We start from the raw sequence: 22,519 nt of genomic DNA on the forward strand, positions 1-22,519 counted from the left end.
AAAAAACATCCATCACAACTGTCATAAGTTATCTCTTGCGCACTAACTAACATCACTTTCATTGTTGCATTCAATGTAAATTTAACTCAAGATATAGCAGAACTAAAAATCCTACCTACCTACGCAAAATACTTATTTATATTTTAGAAAAGCTCGAATTACATGGAATTTTAATGAGTAACTATCCAAGCCAAAGTTATGATTATGGTTTAAATACGAAAGAAAAAGAAGCGGGTGTTCAGAATCGAATTCGATCCCTGGAACCAAGAGCATTTTTCGTTCCACATTGCTCGCATTCCTTAAATTTAGTGGTTAATGATGCTGCTCAGTGCTCATTATATGCAGTCAATTTTTTCGATACAATTCAATGTTTGTATAACTTTTTTTCAAGTTCCGTAACGAGGTAGGATATTTATAAGAAAAAAAATTCAAGTCTTTCTTTGAAACCCCTTTCTGAGATGGGAGAGCAGGTTAGAAGCATTGAGGCCTTTAAAAACAAAATTAGAAGATACATATGAAGCTCTTATAGGAATAGAAAATCTAGAGCCAAAAACACTGCAGAACCGTTGGGAAATGCAATTTTTGATTTTACATTTATTTGCTGCCCGCTAATTTGGTTTGATAATTTAGAAAATATAAATAAAACTAGTAAATATTTGCAACGTCCGTCCGTTAATCTTTCAACTGGCACACACATTTTAGAAAATACAAAAAACAGTTTAATTTGAACGCGTTCCGGTGAAAATGTAATGGGTAGGTTTCTTCAATTAACCGAGCGTGTTGCTGGTTCCCTAGAAATACTAAATATTTTTCCTAAAGCTTCATCATTGCGATCTCAACGGGGAAAAAGACTTTGTGCTGATTAATGTCCTGAAACTATATTAAACCCGAAACAAAGATTTTAAGTAGATTTTGTTTTTCAAAATACTTGATTAAGCCATTCAATCAATTACAGAAAGGTTTGAACAAAACAGCTTGATACATATAACATACATTTTTCATTTTAAAAAACATAAGCAAATGTTTAAAAATAAAAATGTTTTAACATTAGGTAGTTAATTTGCAGAATGTTTTAACATTAACCGTAATATCCCCGTTTGTTACACCACAAAGCTCAAGTTTAGATCTGTTAAATTTACATATTTCAAACCTTGAAGATTTTGCTCCAAATTTAGTAATTGCTCTCCAAATCCCTAATACAATCCCGGCCACAGTAGCTTCAGGAGAACGTAGTTTTTCTAAATTTAAAATTATTAAAAATTATCTAAGGACAACCATGACTCAAGAGAGATTTGTAGTCTTATCTATAATGTCCATTGAAAAGGAATTATTAAATTCTTTAGACCTTGATGACCTCATTTCTGAATTTGCAAAATGTAAGGCCAAAGAAGTAAGAAGAAGTAACTCATTACTTCGCTGAGTTTTAGTTTATGGTTTAGGGTTACTTGGGATACCTCAATAACAAAAAACGCACTGATAGTCTAAAAGTCTAACTCCTGGGTAATGTGGGAAAGGCTTATGCTTGCGTATAAGTTAATATTAAAAAGGGGCTCTTTCTACTAATCTTGCACAGGGCGCAAGATTGCCTGGGGCCGGCCCTGGATATAGTTGCCACACCATATCAATTATATAAAATGTTCCATTATCAATTCGCACATTTGCAATGTAAGTCATTGATAATTTCACTATTTTAAGGTCTTAAACCTCAGGTAGCGCAAAGAAAAATGTGCGAAATGTTCTCCATTTTTATAATAAATTTGTTTAAATGTATGTCGTTTGATTTGTATTAATAGCGTTGAGTGTACTTGTCAAATGTTAAAAGATGACAGCTTTAAATTGAAAGTGACCCAAATAGTGGGCTATTCAAAATAAAACCTCTTATTGGAAAAATCCTTAGTAGGTATATGGGCTTAAGCTTTTATCATTTGCATAGAAATAACTCGGCATATGAATAACACATGATGTACTTACATAAGTTTGTTTTTTATATTTTTTACTTTTAATGTCATTAATTTAAATGTACTGCATTCTAATTATATTATTATCTTGAAATATCTTTTGTACAGTCAATGGTGGTTGGAGTGCTTGGAGTCCATGGAAAGATTGTAAATGTATCGGAATGCCAAGTCAAGGACGGAAAAGATCAAGAATATGCAACAATCCTATGCCTTTAAATGGTGGCATAGCTTGCAATGGACCACAAATTCAAAAATCCTCTGACTGTCTTAGTTGTCCAGGTATGTTTGTCTTTGAAGTTTTAAGAATTATTTATATGTCTTGATTTTATCTTAATAATACTTCGTGAAATCTTTTCAAATGTAGCTGAAAGTTAATCCTTGGATCCTAAAATTGTTTTAAATTATAGAATTAAATAATTAATCGATTCATATGAATCTGAATTGGATTTGTTTCCAAGTCAACATGTATGTCACTCGTAGGCCCCTTATTTCTAGTCTTATTCCGTATAATGTATTTGGTGGAATTGAAATGAGTAGTTATATGTTTAGGACCTCACCCTGTTCTAATGGGTCATGTGAATAAAATTGAGCACTTGCTCGAAACCTTCTTTCTTAGAGCAGTTTCTCTTTTTGATATGAATAAAATAATAATTTTCAAGGCTCTGCTCCGTATCACTCATACAGTCCCTGGCCATATTATTAGACGCACTTCAGGCTTTATGCAAAATCTCAATTTTCAGCTATTTTAATCAGGTTTTCGAATATTGTAATGCATTTAAATTATTTTGTATGCCAAATATAAACAATTTTCTACTTTTTTTATAGAAATAAACCAACAGATTTATAGATTTTATTTTTTAAATTAATATTTCAAGTTTTTTTTGTTATTTTTGTAATGTTTTCAATATTTTGTTAAACCTCGTCTTGCTTTAATAAGAGCCTCAATTCTGCGCGAAATACTGTCAATGCATGATTTGACTGTTTCCTGCATTTGTGGGTGGTGATTCCACGCGTGAATTACTCTTTGAATAAGTGACCGCATCTTTAGCTACTTCCCTCTTCATCATATTATATACCGGGCTGTGTGGCATGAAGCTCCATCTTGCATAAAAATGTATGGTTTTCCATTCGGGAACGTTAAAAATATTGCGTATAATCTAATACATAATTATAAAAATCTAATAACATGGCCAGGGACTGTAGGTCCCAATGAATATATTATGTACAATTTATCCCTTCTAAATGCAATCTTATTTTTTATAATGCAATTCATATATGGTTCAATGTAATTTAATCATGGTTCTTTTTCAAGAAAGCTAATCTTTCATTAAATTGTTTCTTGGTGATAATTTGTAAGAGATTTTTTAATTTGGAATCTAAAACTGTTCTTGCTTCTAATAACATTACTCTCACTTCTATCCCATGGTTAGCCTTATTGCATTGTATTTTTTTAGACTAATGTCTATATCCTCATTCATTGCGAGTTGGCATTTTGTGAGAGACTTATCACATTTACCTTTTATCGATCCTGAAAAATGTAAGCTTTTCTAAAAACCTCAATTACCTATAATTATAAACACAAAAAATTGATGTCCCTTTGTACCTAAAAATATCTTTTTGCTGTGCCTTTTTATCATAATAAACATTTGCATTTTTACAGAAGACATCCATATAATTAACTCGGATGGCTCAGATGTATATGCTGGTAAGTAAAGAAACTTAAAAACAATACACAAAATTGTGTGTTCGAAATCCTATTTACACATCCTTGCAGTAGAACCAAAAACAAGAATATATAAATAAATGTACAAGAATATTTAAAAAAATGTTTCAGCAGGACGCTGGTCGGTATGGGGTGAATGGAGTTCATGCTCCGCTGAATGTATACAAGTACGTCGCAGGAAATGTATTACTCATTCTGTGGATGATGCTTTAATGGATAGTGGCAGTGCACACTCGCTAAACAATGGCTTTGTAAAATCATTGTGTTCCGGAAAAGATTTTCAGACATCTGAATGCCGAGGGGGGCTTTGCCGCATAGGAAAAAGTGGTGAGTAAAACCAACTGATGTGTTTGATTTATAGTGAACATAATTGTTAGCTTCTATCTGTTTATGCTACTGCAAGTACATATTAATGTTGGAACATTTTAGTCATTTTTCGTTTAAGCAAAAAAAAATTACTCCTGATAATGTGAGCATTTTGTTATGTTTATTTCTTTTTTTTGTTCTCAATACTTTTAACAATATTTACAATTTTGTGAGCTAGAAATTTGGTTATTTCATCTACATATTTGATTTTTATCGAATCACGGATGTTTGGATTCGGTAATAATTGATGTTTTTCTTTTAATTATTTTTTTTTCGAAACTTTTACAATCATGTGAAATTTGATTTGGTAATATACCAACATAAGCGTTCATAATGTCTGTTGAAGTAAAAAAGATAACTAACACAAAAAGTGTTTCAATTCTGCCGAACTGATTTTGTCTAATATTTAAATGACTCATGAAAGTTTTAAAAGTAGATATTTGGCACTGGATTGTTGGAATTAACAATAATGTAATGCATCATTTAAAAAAAAGGCTATGATGCAACCCACACTGGTAACTTCCTATCTCGTCTGTCGATTTGTCTTGCTTAAAAGTTTGTAGGTTTTCGTGTTGGGTTAGAAAAGTTATTAGCTGAATTATTTTTAAAAAAATCAAAATTATCAACAATATTTTTCATATAAAGAAATAGTTTAGTTTGAAAATCTAGTTTTGTTAAATTGATTTTAAGTCAAAAACAAATTTTTTACCAATTTTAGTAAATTAATTCTTAAATTTTTACAAATTGAATGAATAAAATTAATTTGAGGGAAATTATGAACCGAACATCAACTTTTACAAAAATTGCGTACTATTTTTTGTAGATTTTATTTTTTTATGACAAAAACTGTCAATTCGATTTTTCTCAAAATTTTACTGAACGTTGACAACAATATTTTTTAAAAGATAAAAGTATTTTAAAGCCAATATCTCAATGTTTTGAAAAGATATTTGAGTTGATACTTGTCTGGTATCACGTTAGAATATATAATATAAAATTTAATTCAAGTCTCTGGTGTAATTGGTTCATGAGATATTTAAGGTTAACCAAGATGTTCCCCTTATTTTTAAATGGCTATGGTTAAAAAACCACCCACGCAATTTTCTTGAGAGCCCTTTCAGCATGTATCTGCTTTTTTATCTGTATAACAAAATGTATTTGAAGTCGATATCTCTTCTGGTTCTTGAGCTATGGACGACTAAAAAAAGTCGCGAACCTACGGACGTACGAACGTACGTACACACGCACGTACAGACATCTTTCTAAAAATCTTTTATTTTACTCTCTTAGCGCATATAGAATTTTCCGGTCTGATAGGTGCAACCGCGGAGGATGTCACGGAAAACCTTATCTGTAAGAAGTTATACTCTTCGTCACCCGGCGTTTCTTGCGAGTATTTGCTTTTGGAGGTTAAAGGCAGTGAAGGTAATCTTCTCTTGGGAACCATCTATAGACCTAATAGGTATATCGATTTGGAACAAATGTATAGAGTTATTGAAGAAATTACTGTTATCATTTCAAACATTATCGTATGCGGTGACTTTAACTGCGACCATTTAACTGACAAAAGGTTAATTGAAAACATGAGATCCTTCGATTTGTCAAAATTAGTCAACATTATTCAACCAACCCATTTTTCTCAGTAATCTTGTACGCTGCTAGATCATTACTATGTGAGTGAAATCAATCGAGTACTGTTATATGATCAGCTCGAAACTCCAGTTTTTTCTAGACATGATCTTATTTTGTTGAGCTATGATTTTAATTCAAGTGTAAACCAAGTGATTTCTAGAATTCAGTTTAGAGATTTCAAGAATATTAATATCACACATCTTGAAAATGATATAAACATGATAGCATGGAATGACATTTTCCTAATGCCTTCACCAGATGACCAAGTCGAGTTTTTAAACACTAATCTTAGTATTTTATTTAATCAACACGTTCCATTGAAAACACAAACTAGGATTCGCGAAAATAAATAATGGTTTACTAGTAGGATTAAAGATCTAATAAATCGGCGTGATCTAGCATACCGACGCTGGAAACGTTTCCGTGTTAACGAGCTCAATGAGTTTTACAAATCACTACGGAATAAAGCAGTTCAAGAGGTTAGATACGCAAAATTACAATTTTACTATAAGCGTCTAGATTTAAGGTTCGAGGGTCGTACACTATGGAACAACCTCTGCCAGCTAGGAAAAGGTAAACAAAGAAATAATTTTGCAGCTGCAATGAATATAAATAAGCTAAACAGTAAATTTGCTTCTTTAGTAATTCCAAGAGATCATGTATCTCTCAATACCTTACCACCAACTTCTACAGACACTTTGTTTAGTTTCGATCGTGGACCGCCTTAGACATAGTTGAAAGTTGCATATGTATAAAGTCCAATCGCACTGGTGCCGATGATTTGAATCCAATTTTCAATAAAGCTATTATTCCATTGCTTCTACCTTACTTTACACATGTAATAAATACAATCCTTATCATTGGCATTTTCCAGCATCCAAAACCAAAAACTCGCTTTGTAATGAATTTAGACTTCCTTTTTTATCTAAAGTATGTGGAAGGATAATGCAAAAACAATTAAGCAGCTTCATCAGTCGCAACAACCTTTTAGTCGATCGATGTTCAATCGGATTGGTTCACAACATAGCTGTATTACGGCACTAACTAATTGAAGACATAATGACTGAACTCGATATTGATAAAGTAACTTTTTTAGTCCTACTAGACTTTTAAAAAGCATTCGACATGGTGAATCACTCGATACTTCTGAATAAACTGAGTCACAAATTGAACATATCCTCGGAAGCTATTAAACTGCATTCTTCCTTTTTGAATCATAGAAAGCAAGACTTTTTCTTAAATGAAAATCTCTCCGAATTTCTTCCGATTCAACAAGGAGTTCCCCAAGGATCAATTTTAGCCCCTCTTCTATTTTAATTATAAATGAAGTATCAAAACATTTTTATGCCGATAACATTCAAATTTACAAAAGCTGTCCTTTTAATTGAATACTGCGTTTTCACCCTGAATCAAGAAGTAGAAAAGATATTTTACTGGTCGTCTTGCAATGGATTGATTCTCTACGCAAGGAAAAACAAATGCCCAGTTATATCAAAAAAGAATTAGATCTAACATACATTCCTTCTATAATTTTAAACGAGAACCCTTTAGAATTCGTAAATTCCAGTAAAAATCTAGGTGTAATCTTCAATAGAACATTGACCTGGAATTATCACATCAACCAATTGATAGGTAAAACTTATGAAACGCTTAGAACACTGTGGACGACCGTCCAAAATATCACTCCATTTAAAATCAGGCTAATGCCAGCAAGGACCCTAGTTATACCTGTTCTCACTCATGGATGCTACATTTTTTACAACTGCGATTCCATCAGCAAAAATAAACTAAACATAGCCTTTAATAGTGTCATTCCATACAACTTTGGATTAAGAAGGTACGACCATGTTTCACATTCATTCAGAAAGGCAATTTTTCATCGCTGCATGTCGCCTCTGGAACTCACTACCCACTCATCTGCGGGATACAAGTGATATGCATATTTTTAAAAAAATAGTATTAAAATCTTCTTTTCTAACCAAATCAACTAACTTAACTTAGCTTATCATCAAATGGGACCTATTACAATAACTTCCTATGGGAAGTTAAAAAATATCAATGAATATTATGGATATAAAAACATCACTAAAGGCATTTTACAATTCATGACGCTATCGCCCTTTAAAGTTTTTATGTCGTTGCACTTTCCTTTCATATTGAGCCTCAACATTTTTTAGACTTCTTACACTGTGAGTTGAGTTAAAATTTGATTTTTAAACTCAATATAGACAAAATTGTTATTTCTGTTTTTAAGTTAGCGAATTCTAGCCCTTATCCACTTTATAAATTCGAATATTGAAAAGCATTTTTGTTAATATCAATTATTTAAATTATTTATTTTTTTTTTTTTTTCAGAATTTGATTGGGCCTTGTATTTGGGTCTCGCATTTATAGCTGTCGTGTGTATGACTTTTGGTGTAGCAGTAATATGCTTTGCTCGGAGAGGGATCACAAATAGTCCAGACTACAACATTGCTAGGACAGGTAAACCGAATTAAATAGATTTGCAATATCAGAACACTCAATTTAATTTAAAAAAATGTAACTTACAGTTCTGGAATCAAAATATGTAGGAAGTAGCGATAAGAAAATGATTCACAGAAACTATGTCGCGGATGGTAATGTTAACTATGACTATGCCAATCCTGGTCACACGTCACTTAGTGGAGAACAGGCAGTATCTGAGCATCATTATGATGTACCTAACTTATCAGCAAAGTAAGTTCCTAGTTGTAATTAATTAAGAAAAGATTACTAATTTCACATTTTAGCTATACAAATCCAATTGATGGAATAAGTGTTGACTACATAAGTGATACAGCAGAAACATCTACTTGCACATGTAAGGATTTTCAAGGCATAACAGAATTAAACAATATGAAAATATTTTTCATTATTTGCAGCTGATTCAACGGATTACGACTATGCGTCAAAACAAAAATGCCTTTCAGTGTCTAAGCGATCCTGCAAAATGAGTTCCATAAAAGATGTTTTCAATGAAGCTGGTGGATATCTCCGATTGTACGAAGGAAAAGTATCTCTGTATGTTCCAGAATTTGCCTTAGGCAACTACGACAAAAAAGGAGTTTCCGTTGCTGTTCTTGGCGAAGAATTTTCAAGAATAAATGTTAAATCTTTCGACTCAATGCTGATTACCAGCACAATAGTGTCTTGCACACCGCTTAAATTTAATTTTCTAAAACCTTGTATCCTAAAAATTCCTCATTGTTTAACAGAGCCATCTTTGTGGAACATAAGCGTGTACAGCTCAGAAGCGAGTAACAATGATATTAATGTCAAATGGGAAACAATAACTAAAATTGGTGTTAGTACGAATACTTCTAAGTTTTTTATAAAAGTTGATAAGCACTTTGCCTATATAATGACCGAACGGATGGGCCGTTTTGCTATTTTAGCTCAACCCGATCCCAGTATAGAAAATTTATCGATTGAAATGAAGTTATTAGCATTTGGACAAGTTGCTCCTAATTGTGCTGTTGGAAGTCTTCGAGTGTACATCGTTAAAGATTTTCCAAATAGCTGTGAAATTTGTTCCCGTATTGAGTCCCAGCTGGGCGGGTCGTTTATGGGAGAAAGCGAAACATTTTCCTTTAGTTTAAACGAGAGCGATCTAAACATTCGTATACGTTCCACAGGTGAATGGGAAGTCCCGAGTCACTTGCAAGAACAAGTTATACCATATAATCACATCCTTAGCAACAACTCAATACTACATTGTGAATTCAATTTACGAAGAAAGGAATCACATTTTATGGACATAAGTTTAGAAATAGACTTTTCTCAAACAAATAGTGAGAATGATTATAATTCATTTGCAGTGCCACAAACTAGAGTTATCACACCAGTGAGTCCCGATAATGAGCGACAAGTAGTATTTGTCAACAAAAGGGGGCGTTTCATAAATGAAATATACACAGACTCGAAGATTCCACGAGAAATCAAAAACATTTTATGTGTCACTCTTGATCCTTTGCGTGTTGATAAAAATGACTGGCGAACTCTTTCGATTAAATTAAATTTATTAGAATACATCGAATATGGTGCATCGAGACCTAATCCAACAGAAAATCTACTAAATCTATGGGAGTGTAGGAGCACGAATGAGAAGAACATTCACGATTTAGTTCGCATACTCAAGGAAATGCATAGAGATGATGTAGTAGATTTGATTGAAAAAAGTGTGGGTCCCATTTGGCTTTAAAGAACACAACAAAAGGCTTAGAATTTATTTGATAGAGAACAGCAGCTTTAAACAACAACATAACAAACAAAAATATTTTACACACATAAGCATGTAGTTTGTATATTTGTGGCCAAAAATTATACAATAAGTAGGTTAAAGTAAGTACATATATAAATATAATTAATTGCTATAGTCGATATTGAACAAAATAGTTCTTAACATACATTTATAGACATATATATATATATATATTTAGAGTTAAACAGTTATGATTAAGTATTTTTTAAAGCCTTTCGTAATTGTTTGGGCTATTTGTATACGTATACAAACAAAAACTATTCTTTTATTTACTTATGTAAATTATTGTTGCCATCTTTTTTGTTAATCAACTGTCATTCTTTTAATATTCAACTTCTGATTGTTTTCGTTTGATTGGTTCAGCATTTTGCATTCCACTTATTATAAATTCCCTTTATGAAAATATAAATGGGTGTTGCAAATTTCTGTGAAATAAAATATCTTGGATAAAAAGAAGGACATAACTAAAATTGAAAAGCGAATTTTCGGAAGATTGTTGGTCTTTTAAAAAAACCTTGTTGAAGTTTCATGAAAATCGTTACACAAGTAGAATATAAATCAGTGAAAAGTATGGTTTTAACCTTCTAACGACAATTGTATGCCAAATAAAAATTATTGAAATTGTGACTTAAACTTCAGGTCAGGTTTTTTTTCCAAAGTCTTAATTCATATAACAACATAATTCTTAGTTCAGTAAAATAGGGCGAATAATTTTGGTCAAGCTCGAAATAATTGATAGTTAGCTGAAAATTTGTTTATACTCATAAAATCTCGTGTTGGTTTTGTAAGTTATAGATTGCCAAAAGGTAGTACCCGTGACATGATAGTTAGTGTGTTGGACTGTCATGCCAGAGGTCTTGGGTTCAATCACTGCCTGTGCCATTCACGGGTACTACCTCTTGCGAGGAATTGACAAAGCCTCCAAAAGAAATTCTTGTCAGATTAGCCGTTCGGATTCAGGTTAAAACCGTAGGTGCCCTCCATCCCTGACAATAGTACTCGCACACAGGAATGGTTGAGAGTTTTAAGTTACTAGGCCCTGGTTCCCATTGGACTGTTCTGCCATCTAGTTTTATTTACTTTATGATTGCCAAACTTCGCGATTTTTCTTGAGTATGTCAATTTCACTAAAATGATGCCTCTACACTAAAATTGTCAAGCATACAATTTGAAAAATTTTGTCTCAACAATTTTTGTATACGCGTAAACGAAACCCTAATTTTACTGTAAAACATGGAATGTTTTGAACTTATCTTAACCGAAGCTTTTCTGCCTTTGAACTAGTATACAAAATTAAATAAAGACAAAACGACAAGGCTCATTCATTAACACTAAAATGATGTGAAACTTCTGTATTGCAAGTTTATCTAAATATACAGTGCATCAATTTCAAATTCGTACCTCTTCTATTAAAACTTTGAATGTTCTCCTGATCTTAAATGACTTGAAGTAGGACATTAATAACACATGCATGTTAAGTTTGTATTCATGGTTGATATATTTTAGCAAATTTTCTTAGTTGGTAAAAATCATTTACTAAGTAAATGCTAAAATGATAAAAACTACTACAAAACTAAGTCAATTTTGAATTCGTACGCTTTGTTCTAAGTTGCCAAGCAGCTTGAATTTCCCTTGCATTTTCAATAAAATGCGTTTTGTTAAATTATTTAAAATATTCTAAAGTTATTTAGAATTTTTAAAAGCGTTTTAGTCAATTTGTCTCAGAATTTAACAACCATGGCAAGTGAAACCTCTAAAGAACTTCGAGAACTCATCGTAAAATACCACCAAAAAAAGGTTAATCATATAAACAGATTTTATCTTTAGTTAATCGAGCTAAATCAGCGATTAAAAGTATTGTTAACCGGTTTGCCAAGGAAAAAAAGATTGAAAACTTGACTCGCAATACGACAAGAACTATTTGCACACAGAACAAGAGGATTAATGTACGTGAAATAATTAAAAATACAAAGCATAATACACCAAAATTGGCACAGAATCTTCGCCAATACGTGGAAAAGCAAATTTGCACTGAAACGTTGCGGAATTGTATACGGGAACATGGTTTCAACGGAAACCAAAAGACCATTTATTAGTCATGTCAACAGAACCAAACGGCTTGTATTCGCCAAAGAATACCAAGCAAAAGACTTTGACTTCTGGAAAACGGTTATTTTCACAGATGAGTCAAAGTTACACATTCATGGCTCGGATGGCAGACAAATGGTTTCGCGTAAGCCAAATGCTATATACCTTCCCCAAAAACATGCTGGTGGGTCGGAAATGGTGTGGGTTTTTTTTTTGGAAAACTGTACATAATTGAAGGAAATATGGATCACAAGGTCTACATCGATGTCCTGAAGACGAATTTAAAAGATAGTGCTGCACAAATGGGTCTAGAAACCACCCCACAATCACCAGACATTAATCCGATAGAGAATTTATGGGACGAACGGGTACGCAGAATCCGCAAATAAGAACAAAAAAGACTTTAAGGAGAAAATTCTCTATGAATGGACACAAATAACTTCGGAAACAAATAAGGTCAATGCCGAGACGATTGAAACAAATAAGGTCAATGCCGAAACTATTAAAGCCAAAATTTTTGACTGATTATTTCCAAAAGTTATGTCACAAACTATTAAAGCCAAATTTTTTGACTGATTAAAACAGAGTACGAATACGAAATTAACCCAGTATTACTGTAGTTTTTTGTATTCTTCAAACTTTTCAAGAAAAATGAATTGTACCAACTATAGAAATTCTATAAAATATATCAACCATGAATTTACTTAATTTGCACTTGGTTATTCAAATTTTGTATTGAAGGGGTACGAATATGAAATTGATACACTGTATGAGGGACCTGGTTGTTGATTCCATACCAATAAACGTTGTACAGGCTACAATCTGCATCAGTTAATAAATTGAAAAAATGTTTAAAAGTCCTTGATTAAAACTCAATTGCATTCTACTGAAACCATACCGGACCAGCAATTAAACACGTTTTGGCAGCTTTTCCTGCGTTGTTTAGTTTTGATTGCTAGTTTACCCCGTGAGCCCTAGTTTATTATTACAAGAATTCTTGCGCCTTAAATAATTCTCTTTTTCAAAATTCAAAAGTAAAACTTAAATCAGAAGAAAAACTACGTTTGAATCAATTATTGCTTTTCATTTTTAAAAAGAAGTGACTTACGACTTTGTGAATGTTCCGCATTTTTACCACTCTTGCAGGTGTAGGAATACCGAGCATCCGTAGCGTCATTTATTATTGCCATTGGTTCGTCTTGTGACTCTCGTTTACTTTCCACATTTTTGTTTGTTATAAATTAACATGTTGATACAAAAATGCCCGTTTGATGTTTTACGTTAAAAATTAAAAATTGTAAATAACTAGTGTATATATAAAACATATTTTCTTATAAACTCCACTGCCAAATCCAAATGTGACCCGTTTGTTTGAATCTACAAATTAATTTATATTTTATATACGATTAAATGAAATTGATTTTTTAGTGTATTTATGTATTATCGTAAAAATTACTGTCATAAACATAAGCCAAAAAAAAAACAAATATTTTCTCGTACACATGTTTAAAAGAAAAATGTATGTATTGTAAAATTTGTATTAAGATCTGCTAAATATTAATTTGTTACGTCATTTTCCAAATTTGTTGAATTATTTTTACTGGTTAGGTCCCAGACAACAAAAAGTGCATTAGTGCTGTTATATTATAACGAATTTGTTCAATTAGCAGCCCTCGTTATATATCATTTCATTTAAACGACACCGTTTTATATATATTTTTTAAATTTAATTAGTACTTAAGTCCATATTATTTTACATTTTTTTTTATTATCAACTCTTAATTTCAATTAACTTTTTTAATTTCCTGTAAACTTGAGGTGATTTGATACCGAAATCAATGCATTTATTTATTTTTTATATGTATTCAAAACTTGTACATTAAATGTAAAAGGAAAACTATTGAAATGTGTAATGATTTTGGAAAGTCTTCTGTATCCGCTCAATCCAAAATCTTATTCAATTCCAATACCACATTTAAATTATCGCAACGATCCTTTTCGAATTTATTTAGCTAAAACGATCAAAAGCTAGTTACATGCTAAAACTATTATCTCCATAATATAAGCTGATTAATTTACATCACATTAATAATAAACTACAATATTTATTTTACTCAATAAAATATATCTGCCTTATTTAGTTAATAAATCTCACAGCTCAAATTTATATAATTTGCTAAACTAAAGGTTTTCGGAGATCATCTTAAATGCTCATTTACATGCTAAATTCATTAATTTTAAATATAACATTTATTTTTGATAGTAGATACTATGTATTTTACACGAATGTACAAAACTGTTTGAACAAAATTATGAGAAATAATACAACGAAATTATTACAACACTATTTATAAAATACTGTGTATTGATATATTATGTTTTAACAATATAAGAATATAAAATAAATAAAAGTAGGTTTTGTTAAATATAACTGATCAAAATGTGTTTCTTTTAAAATTGTATTTGGCTCTTTAAATAATATGACTTAATAGATAGAATATATAATACAATTAGGGAAGAGACTTCGAAAAGCTGAAAGAAATGTTGAATGTTGCCGTGGGGAGTTAAATGCAAAATCAGTTCATGGAGAAGAAAACAAATGGCTAAAAGGTTCCATAAAGTTGATAGAATCGGAAGCAGCTGTTGAAAAATTAAAAAAGAAAGTAAAAGTAATTTTTTTTATTTATTCGCATTCCAAAAAACAAAAAGACCAAAAGAGCCTAATAAAACACAATTAATAAGTATTAAAAAAGAATTGGACAAACACATACAACAATAAGAAAGTGAATCGTTCAATGTTTTGAACAAAGCTACTAAAAATAAAAATAATTGGTAAATACAGATTAAGACGATAAGAGACATTCTTTTTAGAAAAAGAAGTAATATCAATTATATAAAACTAAGCTTAATACACCTATTATGGTTGGCGAATCGAACGTTTGAAGTGAGATATTTTCTTTAGCGAACTAACACATTCGACGTACTACGGTTGGCGAACTTTACAATTCGATTTCGAAATTCAGTGCTACCATACAACAAAAAAAATTAATTACAAATAAGAGTCAACACATGAAATTTCAAAAAAAAAAAACTGTTCATTAATTGATAATTTTCATATTTAATAAAATTACAATATAAACCAAAATGATAAGCAACATAGATTTGTTTTTTTTTGAAGAAAACGAAATGTGTTGGAAATCCCTAATCATCTTTAAGTAGAAAAATATTTTGTGCTGGAAGTTCTTTTAATTCTAATTAGTTCCTTAAGTTTCAGATCATACTTTCGACTGAATAAGGAAGCGTTTGTATTCGTATTAAACAAGTTAAAAATGCAAGCACCTCCTTTATCCCTGCTATACTAAAATTATCTTCTGCCCTTAATTTTTTTGATAGCGGGAGTTATCAGAGCAGCGTAGGAAAAGATTTTTACTTAGGCCTGTCACAATCCTCGGTTTCCTTAGTAGTAAAAGATGTTGTATGTGTAATTGGAGGCAAATTATGTCCAACCTGGATCAGTCTCAACATGTAATCCAATGCGAAACAAAACGCACGAAACTACTTTTTTTTTAACGGCCAGGTTACTAGGAGAAATAGGATGTGTTGACGGAACCCATACATATATGAATCATTCCTCCGATTGAGTTGCGTCATCAGTATCTTAGCAGGAAAGTATATTACAGTTTAAACGCAATGATAGTGAGTTTTTTCCTCGAGAGAAGCTTTTGGTTTTGAATGCAAGTTTTTAAGTCGTGTGACCATAAAATGTGGATTCGTTATGTTGACGCAAGATATCCTGGATCAACCCATGATTCCTTTGTATGGAATTGCAGTAATCTTAAGTCAGTTCTTGAAACGTGGTACCAAAGAGGAGAATGTTCAATGTTACTAAGTAGTATTTTATATTTTTATTTCGCCGTTTCAACACTTTTTAATTTAAGGAGACGCCGCGCCGGTTAACCACTATCGTTTTGTTTGATTATTCCTTTCAGAAACGTAAGTTCTGGTTCAAGGCAGTCTTTATTCAATAAGCAACAACAAGAAAGGACTATTGGCGTTCTTAAGAGTTGATTTCGCTGTGTTTTAAATGAAAGGAAAATGAATTACGCTCCTTCAAAAGCAAAACAAATTCATGTATTCATGCTGTGCCTTGAATAACATTTGTATAAAATACCGAGTTACAGATCCCGAAATTGTAGAAGAGGAAATAAACTTTACAAACAGAAGGAATACAACTCGAAACTTCAAGTAGTGCAGAAGCCGAACGTAGAAGAAATTAAATAATGGAATCTCTGTAAATAAAAAAACATAACATTGGGATTCAATTCAAAATATATATTTAATTTAAAAATTAATTCTTAACTCTTTATTCACAGGAAAAGAGGAATAGAATTTATTCATAACTATAATATAAGAAAAAGTACAAGAAAATAAACATTATTTTAATTTTTTAAATTAACTTTAAGCATCTCCAATTCGTGCTTTTTCGTTTCCATTTCCAAATATTCAACATGGCCACGGTTTTCATCAAAATTTTCTTTTTCTTTCCTTTTTCTGATGCTTTTAATACAGCAAGCTTCTCTCTTTAGATTTCGTAACTTTTTCTTGAAAATCTGGCGATTTCGGACAGAAAACTTAGCTTTTCTTTTTCGATTTTTACCAACTCTGTCTGTGTTACAGTTTGGCCTTGTAACAAGCGAAGCTTTCATTTTCAGAATTTTTATTTGTTGTGGTTCTTTTAATTGGTGGTGGTGGTAATTGGTTGCTTATCGGCTTCACCAAAGTCTTTTTCATTGAGCACTTCAATGTCTTGTAAGCCGATTAATAAGTCCTCTGAAATTTTAGCTAGATGAACCAAAGCACATACATACCTTCTGGCCTTACAGCTTGTTCAAGTCCATCCACAGTTTGTTAAGGAAACTTGAGAGTATTTACCCCCACCAGTTGCCACCCCTTCCGCTTTATTCATTGCAAGTTTTCTTTTGATTTAAAAGAATAAAAGTTTTATTGGGAAAGTTTTTTTTTTCAAACTCACATTACCTTGTGCCATTCTTTTCCATCGCGAGTAGGTGGCCCAAGTGAGTTGAGGGTAGTAGCAAATCGGTCCCAATATTCCTTTTGGTTTTTTTTTTGGAAGAACCAAATTCTCAAACACCTCTCGCTAGATTTGGGTTGGATTCCATCAGTTCGACTAGCTTTTCGAACTGATATATATTAGTTCTCTTGCAGCTGAATAAAAATCCATTGATTCATGTTATTTTATAAAAGAAATTAAATAAACATATGAGCTAACATTGTTTTATTTTGCGATATTTCTTTTATATAAGCTTATGTATAAGTTCTCACACAATATGAACTTTCGAAAAAATAATAACATGAATGACGTTCAAATAAACGAACATTCGATAACGACAATAGAGTTAGATCAATCTTCGATAAATGTATGACATTTAAGTCGAATCAACGGTTCTCAATTCGCGAACGGTAATACAAATTCCTCAAACTGATACGTTTTTTCTTTCGACTCGCTAATGGTTATAGGGGTATAACTAATGTTTTTTAAATAGGATTAAAACAATTTCACTCGATTTTCAATTTAAATCACGAGTTAATTTCACTTGATTGTTTTAACTTTAGCACACTCTTTATCACTCTTCATAAATTGAGAAAAAGAAAATCAACAAAATTAAAAAATGGGTAATGTTGTATTTATTTCAATTGTTAAATCAAATGTTCGAATTGCTTTGCACCCAGTGAATATCTTCAACTTTTAATAAATGATAGTTTAATGCTGCTCCTAAATTCAGATCGGTAATTCACATAGTCTTGATACGCCTTCGGAACTCCTCTATTTTTTTGTATGTTTTTCGCAAAAAAAAAAAAACAAATTGATTCGGGTCTAAGTTGTTGTTGCCTCAGATCTAGCTTCCAATAGTGACACCGTTACAGGAACTGTAATAAACAACGTCATCCCTATCAAAGCTGTCTCCAAACCAAAAATAATTTTTATATCTCGTCTGGACCCAGTTACTACGCCAGAAGATATAACTTCCCACTTAGTATCTACCAAGAGCATACCTTCCAGCTCATCTATCAGGTGTACTAAGATCATTAAACCCAAAAGCTTTGTTTCCTCTTTTAAATTAATAACGAATCCCACTTACTTTGATTATATTTGCAACCCAAATATGTACTCAAAGTCAAAAACAGGGTGTTTATTTGAAAAACAAATCAAAAAACTTAACAGGCTTGCGCTCTTTTACCAAAACGTAAGGGGACTTCGTAGCAAGACTACTGACATTTTTCTTAACTCCCAATCATTTCCACACGACGTATTCGTTTTGACAGAAACGTGGTTTAATTCAAGCTTTTCCGACACAGAACTTTTAAGTCAAGAGTTCGAAGTTTACAGAAACGATCGTCGTGTAATGCAAAGGATTTAGGTGGAGGTGCTCTCATAGCGGTAAAAAATACATATTTCTCTTCTTCTGTATCTTTTCCATTTGTATTATCAATTGAACTGGTATGTGTAAAGATAATGGTACAAACTAAGACTTTTTTCATTTTAAACGTTTACATTCCTCCAAAAAGTTTGGAGTTTGTTTGTAACGATCTCTCCTTGGCATTAAACTATCTTATAAATTTGTCCGGCTCTGACACCAATATCTTACTTTTAGGTGAATTTAATTTACCACACATTGACTGGATTCCATCCGAAGACGAATCCTGCCTTGAAGCCTCTCCTTCTTCTTCACAAATGGAACTATCTCTTCTTGATAAAGTCCTTCTTACTGACTTACAGCAAACAAGCTGTATTAAAAACTCAAAAAATCGAATTCTCGATTTAGTCTTTTCTTCTGACGCTATTAGTACTCGTGTTCTAGAATCTAGATTAGGAATTATTACTAATATTGACAAATATCACCCCCCTTTGGACATTTTTTTTACTTAAGTAATCACCTTACTAATCACAGTAATTCTTTTGATTGCTTATATAATTTTGATTTCAGAAGAACCAATTTCCAGCAGTTGTCTGAAGATTTAACCATTTCTGGAATTGCTGATACATTAGCATTTTCTAACATTGACGAAGCAGTTTCAAATTTTTATAGGATCCTTAATTATTGTTTTGAAAAAAATGTACCGATAAAGAAATCAAGAAATACAAACTTTAGCCATCCTTGGTACACGAAAGAATTGCGTTTACTGCGTAACAAAAGAAATAAGGCATGGAAAACGTATCTCAAAACTCTGTCTTCAGTCAACTTCTCTTTTTATGTTGAACTCTTTAACCAATTTAAATCTCTTTCTAATTTTGTATATGCTTGTTATGTTACTGATATGGGCACCTCTTTGTAAGAGAATCCTAAAAAGAAAAAATCAGATGCCTTTCCAGTTAACTTCACTTACAAGAACCTTTCGTTAGATAAAACTTTTGATACCTATCTGTAACGCTTTCGCATCGAATTTCCGTGAGTCATTTGTTAATAGCCCTCAAGAAGTTGATGAAGTATATTTTCATAATCTTCACACTTTTTCGCAAACTAGCTGTAGTCACATACCTGTGCTACAGAGTACGGTCCTTGATCTTTTATTTGCGTTGAATGATGACTGCTCAGCCGGTCCTGATGGTATTCCCCCGATAGTACTAAAAAAGTGTAATAATGCCCCTTAGGTTTTTATTCAAACTTTCTCTAAGAACAGGCAAATTTCCCAGTATATGAAAGAAGTCATTTCTAACACAAATTTTCAAGAAAGGTAACAAGTCGGATATAAGCAACTATAGGCCCATTTCAAAGCTTTCTTGCATTCCTAAAGTATTTGAACAAGTAGTTTGTGAAAGCGTAGCATATTTTAGTAAAAATATCATTTGCGAACAGCAACATGGTTTTGTGAAAAAAAGATCAACCGTTACTAATCTCCTCACATTCTCAAACATATGTTCAAACGCTTTAGAACAAGGTTATGAAGTTCACTGTGTATACACTGACTTTTCTAAAGCTTTTGACCAACTTAGCCACGGAATTATTTTATTTAAACTTAAGGCACTTGAAAACAGATCCTACGAGGTAAAATTTAGAAATTATCATTCTGAACCTTTTGTTGCTCAATCTGGGGTTCCCCAGGAAAGCCATCTTGGCCCTTTTCTGTTCTTCCTGTCTATTAACGATGTATCATCATGTCTACGGTCGAGTGACTTTGGCTGACGATATGAAGATTTTCAAAATCATAAAGTCCACCCATGATCGTATTCTTTTACAAGTCGACATTGATAGTTTCACATTTTGGTGTGGGAAAAATAGCCTTTTACTCAACCCTTTAAAATGCTAGACTATAACTTTCACTAAAAAACTAATCAGTAACGTGTTTGACTACTGTATATCGCAGCAAAAACTCTATCGTGTCCCCACATTTAAAGATTTAGGTGTACATTTCTGTTCCAACTTAGAGTTTACACATCACATTAATTTTATTGTTAATAAGGCATGTTCTATGCTTGGTTTTATAAAACGCTGGGCAAAGGAGTTCAATGATCCCTACGTTACTCTTTCTTTGTATAATTGCCATGTTCGTCCTCATCTTGAATATGCATCGCAGGTATGGACTCCCTATTACGAAATTCATTGAATCAATTCAACATAATTTCATTCGCTTTGCCCTAAAAGGTCTTCCTTGGGAAGATCCCTATGATCTGCCTCCCTATGAACATCATATTCTACTTCTTCTAATGCAATCTCTCCATCAAAGGCGTGTTAATAATGACTTAGTATTTTTTCATCAACTCATTAATGGTGAAATTGATGCACCTTATTTGCTATCTTGTGTACATTTGTATTACCGGGGCGGAACTCATCACCTGCGCACATTTGATTTTATACATATTGACTTTCATAGAACTAACTATTGGAAGAATGAAGCTTTAAGTCCAATGAGCATTTTATATAACTTAAAGTGTTCATCGATAGATTTAAATTTAAATAAGGTGGGATTAAAATCATTGTTTAGAACCAGTGCTCTACTATCGTAAACGTTCTCATTTTATTTTTTGTTCTGTAATAGTTAAATCATTGAATAATTGAATAATAATTGAATAATTGAATAATAATAATAGTAATTATTCAATGGTTAAATGCTAATTTTGTTTTGTATTTTGTGCGTGTGTTAGGCTATATTTGTATTATTTTTTACTAACAACTAACACATGCACTTATGATGAGCCTCTGACCGTAGTTTGACGCTTGCTATAAGCTTACTACTTTCTGAAATTCTGAAGTGAAAAAAAAAAAGAAACGCGTAATGAGAACAGGCCAGCGATCATTTTGAAGCCAATAGGATGGACGGAAGGACTTAGATATTTTCGCTTATAAGATTAACAGGTTATTTTGGAAAAACTCGGTGAAGTTTTGTACAAATTTTATTATGTTTTGGCATGTGTATGTCTTCTCTGTAAAAATGAGGATTTTGATTATTTAGGGCTATGCAAGTTGGAGCAACCATTGCTTTTAAATTTGTTTGTTTTTATTTAAACTATTTCTAAAAAACTTGTGCTTTGGTTTGATTTACTATGATTTTTTTGTCTTGAAGAAAAAACATCCTATTTTATTTTATTAAGCTTCAGGAATATTTATATGAGCAGAACATTTTAGGACGATTACGACTTTTTTTCAGGATTTGTTGGTTGATTTAAAATTCAAATTTTAAATATTAAAGCTATTATTAGCTAGCAGCTGTATACCAATTAATTTCATGAAATTTCAAAGTTAAGTTCTACTAGTATTAGGACAGTTTTGAAATACGTCACTTAGCAAAGATCAAGGTCAACATCTTAGATCCTTGACACGTGATTCATGATGTTTTCATGATTTTTTTGAAAACTTATTTGATATCGTAAATATCAAAGCAAAAAACTGCATCATATATTTTTGTAATGTTTGTTTCTTTATTTTGGGTCCTAAAGTAGTCCTTACCGACAATTAATCGTTATAACTTCCCTGATTATTTTCTAATGACTTCAAAGAAACTTTGAAAGGTGGTAATTTTTTTGAATTAAAGCTATCTTCTGTGGTGATATTTGGTACGTTCAATTAATTTAAAAATCTTTATTTTTTCTCAAGATTTCGTGTCCGTTATCAATGGTTATCAGTTTTTAGTAGGCAAAGTAGTTTCTTTTTCTAAAAAAGTTCAATTCGAAGCAAAGAAAAGCAAAGTGGTTTAATGAATATTCATAATTTATCACAAGCAAAACAAAGCAAAGTGGTTTATATTACAAGCGAATCAAAAGTCAATATAAAGCAAAATGCATTAATCACAACTCAATATTTCTTATTTAAAGGCGAGATATTATAATAGTACAGAACAACGATTATTGTCGTTAAAATTTGTTTGTTATTTTAGAAGAAAAAAAAGGTATTTTAATTACCAGAATTACAGAATAACTAAAACGTCAACATCCTTTTTATCTCACCTAGGTTT

General features: G+C 31.8%; 1 protein-coding gene across 2 annotated transcripts in view; it reads left to right on the top strand.

Annotated features, from left to right (window-relative positions):
• The window catches only part of LOC129949751 (netrin receptor unc-5), a 41,886-nt gene extending 29,522 nt beyond the window's left edge, over window positions 1–12,364 (top strand). The window contains exons 6-12 of one of the 2 annotated variants that reach the window (XM_056061386.1): window positions 2,067–2,237; window positions 3,619–3,663; window positions 3,793–4,008; window positions 8,035–8,163; window positions 8,232–8,397; window positions 8,451–8,521; window positions 8,583–12,364. In XM_056061386.1, the coding sequence (XP_055917361.1) occupies window positions 2,067–2,237; window positions 3,619–3,663; window positions 3,793–4,008; window positions 8,035–8,163; window positions 8,232–8,397; window positions 8,451–8,521; window positions 8,583–9,901 (2,117 nt within the window). In that variant the 3' untranslated portion in view covers window positions 9,902–12,364. The remainder of the gene's footprint in view (window positions 1–2,066; window positions 2,238–3,618; window positions 3,664–3,792; window positions 4,009–8,034; window positions 8,164–8,231; window positions 8,398–8,450; window positions 8,522–8,582) is intronic. The other variant, XM_056061387.1, reaches the window with a different exon arrangement.
• The last annotated feature ends 10,155 nt before the right edge of the window (window positions 12,365–22,519 follow it).

Source organism: Eupeodes corollae, chromosome 3 (genome assembly GCF_945859685.1).
Source record: "Eupeodes corollae chromosome 3, idEupCoro1.1, whole genome shotgun sequence".
Classification (NCBI taxonomy): Eukaryota; Metazoa; Arthropoda; class Insecta; order Diptera; family Syrphidae; genus Eupeodes; species Eupeodes corollae.